The sequence below is a fragment of the Benincasa hispida genome, chromosome 3 (genome assembly GCF_027475165.1).
Source record: "Benincasa hispida cultivar pf3 chromosome 3, pf3_genome.v1.1, whole genome shotgun sequence".
In the NCBI taxonomy this organism is placed as follows: domain Eukaryota; kingdom Viridiplantae; phylum Streptophyta; class Magnoliopsida; order Cucurbitales; family Cucurbitaceae; genus Benincasa; species Benincasa hispida.
This window is the reverse complement of record NC_143480.1, coordinates 76,423,806-76,435,510: the sequence shown is the minus strand read 5'-3', so window position 1 is coordinate 76,435,510 and position 11,705 is coordinate 76,423,806. Positions and strand designations below refer to the sequence as shown.

Below are 11,705 nucleotides of genomic sequence, written 5' to 3'. Positions count from 1 at the left end.
AATCGACCAAAATTTCTTAACACAAACGTTTAACATATTTTTTCCAAACTACTTTTGATTAAACAAACATTCAAATAGATAATAAAAATTTGAAAACTCATCATCCTCAGAATCCCCTCCAAAAAGTGGGAATGTTTTTCCTTCCTTCAAAGTAGAGAGAGCGAGAGCTCTTTCTTCATCCAGAAAATTGCTAGAGATCACAAAAAACCTATTAAAAGTGTAACATTCAAAAAAGAAAAAAAATAAAATAAAAAAATAAACTTCGTATGACCTATAATAAATTTCACAACCCGTGAAAGATGTAATAATATACACACGGTTGAACTTGAGAAAAATACAAATCCTTGTTTATGTGATTTCCATTTTTGTTGACTTGTTTCTCTTTCCCTTGAATGTTTCTAAATTAATAAGATGCAAAACTCAGCCTCGAAAGTTCATATAGATACATCAACTAACCTCATGGAACTACTTTCAGGGGGCCTGAGTTTATTGGCTTCTGCAAGACTCTCACTGCAGGCATACCATCGCCACCATCATTTCCGATCCGCCATGATCTATCCTTCTTTCTCTGTGGCTTCTTGTGGTGTTTATGAGATGCCTTAGGCTTCTTTTCATTGATATTTGGTTTGGCAAGTCCATTAGCCAGGTCAAATGAATCAAGATAATCAACCACTTGTTCAAAACCAGGGGCATTTTCATCATCCACGTTTGAATCTTCAACATCATCTGAGTCTGAATCATGTGTATAGGAGAGCTCGAGAGTTCCAGCATCTTCTACCTGAATATGATCCTCATTGGACATTCCTGGGGGCAATTCAAAGTGGGGAATCTTTCCATCAACGTAATCCTTCAAAATTTGGCGGGAAGCTCTAGTTTCATCTGGCAGCCCACTAGATGCAACATAACCACGAGAGATGCAATACGCTTTCAAAAGTTCTGATGCTAGGGGTGGTCGAGATTGTGGCTCATAAGGTTTTGGTTTTGGCAATTTGATTTTGTACACATCCTCAATCACATGCCTTGGGACTCGATCGGCAACAACCTGAATAGCCTCTCTATGCTCTGTCATTCGATCAATAGGCAATACTCCATAAGCAATCATTTCGTATCTCGAGCTTGAAAATGAAGGAAACACTAAGCCAGGGCAGTCACATAGCGTAAGCTTGTCAGAAATGATCAATGTTTGGAAGTGCTTTGTCTTCCCAGGAGTAGAGGTAACTCCTGCTCGTTTTTGGCCAACTAAAGCATTAATTGTTGAGCTCTTTCCAACATTTGGATACCCAACAAATCCCACCATGACACTACCTGTCGATTTTTCATTCATATTTCCTCCTACAGAAAGATTGTCTGACCGGCTTGTAGAATTAGTGATTGATGTTGTCCTCCTCTCAACAATCTGTTCAGCCTCATACTGTAAACGAGCCAGAAGTTCGTCCCGAGCATATATTTTCGTATCAGGATCATCCACACCACCATTCTGGGATTCATTTGTGTTCCACCGGCTGCTAAGTTTTTTCCCTTCCAGAGCGGCAGAAGCAGCTTTAGCAGACCAAAACAGATATAATATCTCATGCTGACTGAAAAATTCTGCCCATTTCTTCCTGTTCATAAGAATTAACATGGAATGTTTATATGTTAAAAGACTGCACTAAAACAAAGACAAAAATGCCACTAGTGATCACTAACCTGACAGAGTAGGGCAGCAGATCTGCCTTGTTCACAAGAAGCATTGTCCTTTTGTGATGATCAACCTCTCTTGCATATGCCTGACGTAACAACAAAATCAGACCATGAACAGACAAAGGAGATATGTTGCAAACTAAGACAAGCATTAGAATCATAAAGAGGACAAGATGTTTAAGTCAGCACTCATCCTTGTTAGTAGCCATTTTTATTCAAATATTCAAAGGTAAAAAAACAACTTAATGAACATAACATGCCAGATAAATGTTGCGAAGTAGAGAAATACAAAATGTTATAAAGAGATTAAAAATCAAGTAAATGATTAACAGTCCAATAAATATAAAATATTTCAACTGAAACATAATATACTATCATATAATTTTTCAATAGTAGATTGAACTTTCATCGAGAAGAAATGAAAAATGCAAGGGCATCAAAAAACCAAAACCACAAAAGGAAACCTGCCTCTGTCTAAAGAAAAGGACTCCAATGAAGAACAAGACCTAAAAAAATAATTACAAAAAGATTTCATCACGGACGCCTACAGAGAAACTTAAAACCTCACAAGGGACTATCATATGATTGGAAGAAAAGGAAGAATATATAACAAAAAAGAGTTAAATATTTCTCATTCAAGTACTTCATATTCTTTTTCAGAACTAACAAAAATTACATAAGATCTTCACACCAAGTGTATAACTTCTGTTGGAGTACTTAGACGTACAGCATGTGTTACAGAGTCATGGTATCAAAGGGGTACTCATATTTCAGATACTAAAATTTAGTCAGACATGTGCGTGCAACACAAACATTCATTTATTTTGGCAATAAAATATTTATAAAAAAAAAGAAACAAAAAAGGAAACAAAAACAATATATTAGCTAGTTCACAGCTCATTCATTCATTCTTTTCTAAGTCTTTTTTGTGAAGAATCGAACTTTCAATTGACATTTTTTCTCTTCTGGTATAAAATATAAACCTTACTCCATATAAATGAGTTAAACATTCTCCAGCATAAAACTCAATCAGAATATAAATAGAAAAATAGAACATTATAGTAGAAAAAGAAATAAAGAATACAATTCACCTCCAGGTCAGGGCAGCGGTAGAATAAAGGGTCTCGAGCATCAACGACCATCACAAGCTGTAAAGGAACAAGAAATCAGCATTACAACAAATAAAATAATATCGTGATGGAGGATGAACTAACAGTTAACATGATTGTACATGCCAATCAAAAAGGGAGGTACTAAAACAATTATTGAAAAGGGAAGATTTAAGAGCTAGCTGGTTATTGGAATCAATTATTGCTTTCTGTAAAACTTGAGGAACTTTTTTTAAGAAACATATATAGTAGCTAGCTCATATTCACTTCCTAGTTTCCATGTACATTAGATGTTATTAAAACGGAAACTACAACGCCAGTTAATAAATTTCATAAATGTTGTTCAGCTTTTTGTTGGGCCTTATTTGAAGCCTAAATATCAGTTGTTATGGTTAAATGCAGTAAAAGGCTTACTTGCCAAAATATGGTTTGAGAGAAATCAGAGAGTTTTTCAAAAAAAGGTCTCTTAGATCATTTTGAAGCCTCTTGAATTAATGCCTCCACTTCATGTTCTCTTTCTAACCTTCTCTTAGCTCTTTGCCAATTTCTCCATTCAGAACTTGAGCTTAAATTGGAATGCATTTGTTTTTCCTGCGTAGTTATGATGTTTTATGTTTTGTAGTTTAGTTTTTTGTTTGTTTGGATGTTTCTTTATATTTTGAGCATTAGTCTCTTTTCATTATTTCAATAAAGAGCATCATTTCCTTTGTAAAATAAATAATAAATAAAATGCTTTTTTATAAGAAAAGTAGAATACACTCCAACAGTTATATGAATAATGTCATACTAAAGTTTCATATCGAGTTATATCAATATGCATGGTAATGAAATAATAATTTAGGACAAAAATTGCTGCACTGCCACACTGGAACTCAAGGTAGTTTTTTTATTTATTGTAAGTTCAAACTAAGAAACTTTCAGATGGTAAACTTTACACTGATACATTGATTTGTTACTCTAAACTTACCACACTCAGATAGGGAAAAGGATGAGCCACTCTCAAACAAAAAAGAAAATAATAAATTACTAAAAACAATTCTTACAAGATAAAGAAGAAACGAAGCCTATAGATTTAACATATCAACTCCAGAAATGGGCAAATTACTCGACTTGAATAAGAGAAGAAAAAAATAACAAGCCCTCCTCTGGAGAACCCAACCACCAAAGGAATCTCCCAAACTCTAGCAGATGCCCATGTGATAAAGTGTAAATTATCTAACCCTCTGTATGATTTGTGATTGTTGATCATAGAAAATGCCTTTATTCTTTTTGTATGGAGGAACAATAATGGTAACAACAAATTATGTTTAGTTTAAGAAGCATGGTTTGAATGAAAATTGAAAATTATATCAGTCATCATCAAAAGGTAAACATCACCTTACCAAATCACATCGTTCAACAACCCGCCAAAGCTGTCTCCATATATCTAGGTTTTTCTCAAATGGCGTAAGAACAAGATTTTCATTCTCCTCAAGTCTAAAACAAGTAAGCTTAAACACATAAGAATGCTATCAATGAACAAGAATACTTGAGAACAATTTAAATATATGAGTTTATGTGCTAAGACCAGAAGAATCAAAAAGAAACAAGAACATCTCAGTCAGAGCAAACCTTGCAAGGCTCCGACGCCATATTAAGAAAGATTGTCGCTCATTATCATCAAGCTCCTCTGCAGACATCCTAACACTCCAGGGAGGCCTAAAACAAGAGAGAGATTAACTAGCTGCCCAACCAAGTTTCCAAAGAAAAACTTGCATAAATTTGGTAAGGATAATAGACAAACCTACGTGGAACTCGTAGACTACTGGCATGCAAAGCCTCCTCTATCTTCTGCTGCTCTCTCCTTTCCACAGGAGTCATTTCACTTCTGCTTGAACTTCCATCCCTAATAGCAAACAAAGCATAAACCCAATAACAAAATCCATTAGCAAAACTTCATTCATAATAAATACCCTTCTAATCCGTCCATGAAATACATCTAACTCAAACAAACTATTGCCACTTTCTATGTTTGAAATCCAATCAAACTTTACAGCTCGGGGATCAACACTTTCAATCAAATACTGTAAATCCATAACCTCAAAGGTACCAGAAGCTAGAGGAACTTACAAGTTGATAAGAAAGTTCGGAGCAGGGTTATCGATGGAGAAGAGGCGCTCCGCCTCATCTGCTTGTTGGATAACAGCATCAATGTCACTGACCTCTGTGACTGACTCCAAAACCTTTTTTTGCTGAGATTTGTAGAATCTACCCTTCTCCTTAGATTGCTGGATCATTTGGTTATGTTGCTTCACAAGAGCCCGACCTAGCCCCATCTTGTCGTTCTTCCCCATCGCCAAATCCCAACACACAGCCTAATGCAACTATCTCTTCCGGCACTTCTATTTCCTTAGGTATTGATAAATGGCGCGAACCCCCTGTTTGGAACCCCAAAGAATCATTACATGGTTTTGGATTGGAAAAGTAGACAACATAGATGGCCTAAATCGTAACAAACTGACTTTCTAAGACCCCCAACTAGGGTCACTACTTCATGCATGACAACTAAAATAGAACACCTCTAAAATACTTTAGCTTTATATAGTGGTAAATAAGAGAATCACACATAAAACTCTTCACTTTAAAAAGAAACAAATACTTTTATTTTGGGATCCCATACCATACGTAAAAACAAAATCAAGTTCTTCACACTACTTAAATAAAAAAACTTCAGTACAAAAACACCACAAAGTGCTAAAATAATTTTACAAGATAATTAACAACCATATGTGAAACATAACATCACAATTAACAACCATATGTGGAACATAACATCACTAGCCTATAGCACCATCAACAAACCATCTTGCCATGTGCCCTAAACGTTCCTGAAAAAAAGATTTTAGAAAAGATTGAATATTATAAGTAGCCCCTCTAATAGGGTCAGACATGAAATCATGCACACACAAATAGACATGTAACATATGCAATGTGAGACCTTTAACGTTTCCCATTTCATTTCATTAAAAAAAAAATTCGTGCCCACTGTGGACAAATAACTCATTATTTTTTGTGTACGGGCTTTTCAATCAAAATTGACATATTCCATCGTAATAAAAAGTCCTGCTTAATGAACATACATATCATAGACATTATCAAAACAATTTGGTAAGCATCCGCCCACCTAAACATCCATTCATTATGGGTAGGCCAATAACATAGTCCAAACTCATTGGATATTCCAAAAACTTAAAAAAAAACCCAAAAACTTCTCATACAAAGGAAACTTAGCCACAAAAATCCGGCCTTAAAGGATGGTGTACAGGTACGATGGACTCCGACGGCGGAAACTGGCAGCGAACGGCGGCGGCAAGAGCTGACTAGTGGAAGCCAAGGGGCACCAACACTGTGGGTCTAGCAAACACGGGCTGGAGAGAGAGAAAAGAAAGGACTTCCAGCGGAGGCGCGAGGGTCAGCGAGTGAACGGAGGAAGGCGGTGCTTGTGCGACGAAGGGCGTCTGGCGGTTGTTGCTAGCGTGTGGTGGAGACGGCGGCGATTGGAGCTACAGAACGAGGGAGGGAGGGAGATTTTCGTGAGGGGCTGGCGGCTGCTACTGAGCGTGGAGGGTTTGCGAGAGAGGAGAATCACGAATTGAGAGAGTGGGATTCACGCGTTGTAAATCGTGAAATCGAGCTTAATTATTATTTATTTATATTTAACTTCACTTTAATATCTATATAAATCCCAAATCTTTCCTCCATTTAAATCCAAAGATCAAATTTGTTATCAATGAGTTCAAATTATCTTATGGCTCTAAACATCAAAGTTAAATGAAAATAAAGCTCAATACTTTTAAAATAATTAACTCTAAGTCTACCTAAAGGATGTCAGAGTCTATTTTCAGACACTCTAAATAACTCAAATTATAGTGCATAATAATCGATATCTATTCGGCCAAATCAGCCTAACTTGTTGCACACCCTTAATCTATATCTATTCGTAATTGTTCCTCTCTCTCTAAATGTTTGATCTTCTTCAAGCTACATAGACTTTTCATTTTCTCACGCTATAAATATGGATATTTCTAAGTTAGACTCAAATAACATTCATCATTTTTTATGCAAATTACAATTTTGTTTTCTCTATTATATATTCTTTTGTCTTGGCATGACTTCATATAGAGGATTTATTTCCCAATGTGTTGTTTGTTCAAACTCAAACTTTGTGCATGGATTGATGATTCGGATGTTGAAGTATGAAATAAAGTTGTCATTCTTTTTCTTTTGTTTGTTAATGTCATGGACGTAATCATGATTGTCGTTAGTATTATGTAAATCGTGAACGTAGTTATGATTGTTATTGAATATATATATATAGTTTTGATTTCTTCCCGCCTTTCGTTCACATTTTTAATCACCTAAGGTTGAGGATGTTAGAAAAACCTTTCTAAGTATGTATATCTTTCTTAATAATAAGTTCTCAATCCATCTAACCAAATTTAATTATAAACTCATAATATCAATCAGGCTTGAATATAAAATATTGTTTATTTATTATTTGCAAAACGGTTAGAATTCTAAAAAAAAAAAAAAAAACAAAGTGCAAAATACCATTCTTGGGTTTAGGGTTATATTGCTGCTAGTGTTGGAGAATTCCTCATGGAAGGTTGAATGTTTCTCATTGAAGAAGAAAGATAATGCACACAAGAATGGTATTTTGCAGCTCTAACAAAGACAATACATTTACAAATAATAAAATATGATTGATTTAGAAATAATAAAATAATAAAATAACACATTTACAAATACATATGGTGGGATAGGATTGGTCTAGCTCTAACAAATAAGATTCCCTTTTGTTATATGATTATTCTAGAATGTTGATGACATGTCTCTATTGACTATATTTGACTTGGTGACTTGGCAATCTACTTGGTCTTCCTTAATATCCCCCGGAAATGAGAGGGGAATGCAACAACTTCGAGTTTGGATCGTAGATTGAAGAACTGAGTGCATGTTAATGTTTTTATAAGACAGTCAGCGACTTGATCTGAGGATGGTACATATCTTATATCAAGGTGTCCCTTCAAAACTTGATCACAGACAAAGTGGATGTCGATTTCAATATGTTTCGTTCAAGCATGGAATACCAGATTGACAGCTAGTGCCCCAACACTTAAGTTATTACACCACAGGATTGGGATAGACTCTGTTCGCATTCCAATTTCTCCGAAGAGTTGTTGGATCCAAATTATTTCAGTTGAGGCATGAGTTAAAGCTCTATACTCAAACTCCATGCTTGATCTTGCTACAACTGACTGTTTCTTCAATGACCATGAGACAAGATTTTCTCCAACAAATATGCAATAAACCGTGACGGACTTGCAATCTGAGAAGGCAGAGATAGTCAGATCTGGCCCAGGTTGAATATAAATGCCACAATGTTTTGTACCACTTATGTAGCGAAGCTCTCTTTTGACTGCTTGCTAGTGAGCATCTGTTGGTTGCTTCAAGAATTGACTGAGATGATTTATCACATATGTAATGTCAGGTTGTGTTATTGTTAGATATTGTAGGGCTCCTATTGTGCTTCGATAAATGAAGGTATCTTTGAGAGGTGTGCCTTCCGTAATGGACAAATGTTTATTCAAAACACTTGGGGAAGGGGCTCGTTTGAGATCATGAAGTTCAAGTTTGTTGAGTAAATCAACCACTCCTGATTGAGTATTACCCCATTTTCTAGATAGTGAAGTTGCACACCTAGGAAGTAGCTTAAGATGCCCAAGTCCTTAAGGGCAAATTTGGAGTCCAACACACTGATTATTTTAATTATTAATAGCTTGTCATTGCTTGTGATGATAACATCATCAACGTATACCAGTATTAAAATCAAGGCTGCTTCATCTCGATAGATAAAAAGAGAGGTATCAGACTTTGCATTTTGAAATCCTAATTTGTTAAGGCTTTCTTAAGTGTATTGTTCAAAGCCCTTGGAGCTTGTTTAAGGCCATAAATTGCCTTATTTAGTTTGTAGACATAGTGTGGAAGGTTAGGATCAACAAAGCCTTGTGGTTGACGCATATAGACCTCTTCATCAAGGATTCCATTCAAGAAGGCGTTATTAAAATCCAATTGACGTAGTTCCCATCCTTTTGAAACTGTTAAGCTGCTTACAACACGAATAGTGGATGCTTTGACTACTGGGCTAAATGTCTCAAAAAAATTGATACCATGACTTTGATGAAAGCCTTTAGCCACGAGCTGCACCTTATAACATTGGACAGAGCCATTTGGATTCCTTTTGATTTTGAAGATCCACTTATTTCCAATAATATTCAGAGATGGTGATGGAGGAACTAATGTCCATGTGTTGTTTTTCATGAGGGCCATGTATTCGACATTGCCTATTTCCACTGAGTAGTCTTCAAGGCATCATTTACTCTTGTAGGTTCAGTAATAGACTAATCTTTTGATTCACGAGAAGCCAAAACTTTAGGCTTGAAATATGTCTGCCTTTTCTCGAGTGACCATTGGGTGAGTAGGTAGTTATAGTGTAGGTCGTGGGTCTGGGATGGGCACTACTGTGGGTAGGAGGGGGGGAGGGGCATTATTCGTGGTGGTCAGGAGTGAATTGTGGTGAGGTGGGTGATGAAGGTTGTGATTGTTGACATTGAGGTGACCTGTGAATAGGTGACATGTTGGCTGGGTCTGAACAACTCATGAAAGGTGAGGCTAATGCAGTTGGAGGATTCGAACTGTTGTGTGCTAGTTGTAGGGGTGACTTTCAATGGCAGTGGGAGAGGGAGATAGTATGGATGAGCATGGTACTAAGGTAGAGGTGGTATATGTGAGATTGAGGGAAGCCAACTGATGGGACTCGTTGGTGAAGAAGGCATATGTGACATGCTTACCCTATTTTCTGCAAAGGAAGTCTTAAACGAGAATTCTTCTTTATTAAACACAACATGTCGAGAAAGAAACACCCTACGAGTTGAACTCAAGCATCTATATCCTTTATGATTCATACTAGGCCCTAAATAAGCACACTTTTCAGTACGATAGCTCAATTTATGGGGGTTATATGGTCTCAAACAAGGGAAATAAGCACAACAAAAAATTCTCAGATTCTCAAACTCAAGTTTCTTCTTGAACATCAATTCAGTAGGTGACTTACCTTATAGTAATGGTGTGGGTAGGCCGTTGATAAGAAATGTGGAGTACATGAAGGAATCTCACTAGTAACACAATAGAAGGGATGCTTGTGCTAGCATGGTGAGGCCAGTGTCCACAATGTGCCTATGTTTTCGTTCAGCCTTCCCATTTTAGGCAGAAGTATAGGGACATACGTATTGTGAATAGATACCCTGTTGATGACAAGCTTGATGTACCTTTACATATTCTCCACCATTGTCAGACTGCAATGACTTGATTGTGGCATTGAACTGAGTTTTTATCATAGTAATGAAAGGCAACTAGGGTATCACTTTTCAATCACAAAGGATAAATCTAGGTGTACTTGCTATGATCATCCACAAATATCACATAGTATTTATAGCCATCAGTAGGTAATAAAGGGGTTGGACCCCATAAGTTAGTATGTATGAGGTCAAATAGTGTAGAGGCTCTTGAGTTAGAATTAGGAAAAGCTAGAGAGTATGTCTTGCCATATCTACATGAGTCACAAAATTGAAGATCTTCATTAACTATTATAGGGAGATTACAGTTCTTAACAACAAAGTCTAATATTCTTAATGATGGGTGACCAAAAATCGTCTATGCCAAACTGTCTTAGATACCATATTTCTATTAGATATAGCAAGTGCAGACATATTGTTATTTTTGTGCACTGACTACAATGGAACTCTATTCTCTATAGCCTTTTTACTTGAACCAACTTTTGCATCTTTTAATTGATATAGCCCATCTTTAAGCATTCCCTTTAGTATGAAAGAAAAGTGTCATTTCTTGTTAAAAAAACAAATTTATATTGTTTTTATTGTTTTCATACTTATTTTGAAGTTAATTGTTGTTTATTTTCTTACGTATTTTGAACTTTGATTTCCATTAAGGTAATACTTTAAGCTTCAATTAGAATTAAAGTTTTTTTCTAAAATTATTTCTCTTGTTTATTAAAATCATATTTCAAAAGAGATCTATCTGTTGGGCTTTAGGCCCAATTACTTGAAGAAATTGATCCAGTTTATTAAGAGAGGTAGGTAAAATGCTTGATGGAGAAGAGACCACGATGAGGTCTTGAATGAAGGACACGTGCGCTGATTTCTTTTTCTCTTCTACTGTGTGGAATTAATCAAACTACAAAAAAGTTATTGTGGCCAAAACTCTTCTCTCTCTACGACTCTACTCTCTCTGACTCTCTTTCGTTTATTATGAGATTTGTAAGGTAAAAGTTGAAGTTCTTTAGCATGAAATTGATGATGAAGAAGGAGAAGAAGAAGATGAACCTCTCATGTACGTGGTTCAGCCTGAAAATGCCTATGTAGGGAAGGGAAGAAGAACTTTTATTAATTCTTTCAAGATAGGTTTTTTAACTCTCCTTTTACAAATTTTTTAACTTGTATCTATAAATGTTCGAAAAGAGCTACTTATATATGTAGTAGATCTGTTACAAGTTTGTTTAGAGACTGTTATAAATTTGATAAAATAGCCGTTGAGATCACAACTTCTTCACTATCCTTACATCTGCTCGTTCGACCAGTTTGATTGATGGTTCAGGATCGTTGGGTTAGTTGCAATCCGACCAAATCAAACGAGTGCTTGAAGAAAGTCTCTTGGAATTGTAATTTTATTGAATCAAAGAAATTATTTGAAAATTTGAGCTTTTATTCTAAATGAAATTTTTAGTATTTCAATAATATCAAGACTTTTGAAAAAATTAATCTCAAAGAAAGAGAACAAATAAATGATTAACATAGATCA

At 35.7% G+C, this 11,705-nt stretch overlaps 1 protein-coding gene across 6 annotated transcripts; it reads right to left on the bottom strand.

Moving 5' to 3' along the window:
• Positions 1 to 243: 243 nt before the first annotated feature.
• LOC120073173 (P-loop containing nucleoside triphosphate hydrolases superfamily protein) lies at positions 244 to 6,480 on the bottom strand. 6 transcript variants are annotated; one of them, XM_039025836.2, is made up of 8 exons: positions 6,047 to 6,480; positions 4,899 to 5,206; positions 4,573 to 4,674; positions 4,401 to 4,487; positions 4,172 to 4,265; positions 2,772 to 2,828; positions 1,687 to 1,766; positions 244 to 1,601 (listed from the first exon to the last, which is right to left on the bottom strand). In XM_039025836.2, the coding sequence occupies exons 2-8, from the start codon at positions 5,120 to 5,122 to the stop codon at positions 458 to 460; spliced, it is 1,788 nt and encodes a 595-aa protein (XP_038881764.1). In that variant the 5' UTR covers positions 5,123 to 5,206; positions 6,047 to 6,480; the 3' UTR covers positions 244 to 457. The 6 variants fall into 6 exon arrangements, with proteins under 6 accessions (XP_038881764.1, XP_038881765.1, XP_038881766.1 ...); XM_039025837.2 differs by having other exon boundaries at positions 6,075 to 6,480; XM_039025838.2 differs by having other exon boundaries at positions 6,092 to 6,465.
• Between the last annotated feature and the right edge of the window lie 5,225 nt (positions 6,481 to 11,705).

Excerpts from the sequence above, each read along its gene's own strand:
- LOC120073173 (XM_039025836.2), bottom strand. The coding sequence starts at position 5,122 with ATGGGGAAGAACGACAAGATGGGGCTAGGTCGGGCTCTTGTGAAGCAA. Across the intron at positions 2,829-4,171 it reads TTGTTGAACGATGTGATTTG|CTTGTGATGGTCGTTGATGC; the intron begins GTAAGGTGATGT and ends GTTCCTTTACAG. Across the intron at positions 1,767-2,771 it reads ACCGCTGCCCTGACCTGGAG|GCATATGCAAGAGAGGTTGA; the intron begins GTGAATTGTATT and ends TTGTTACGTCAG.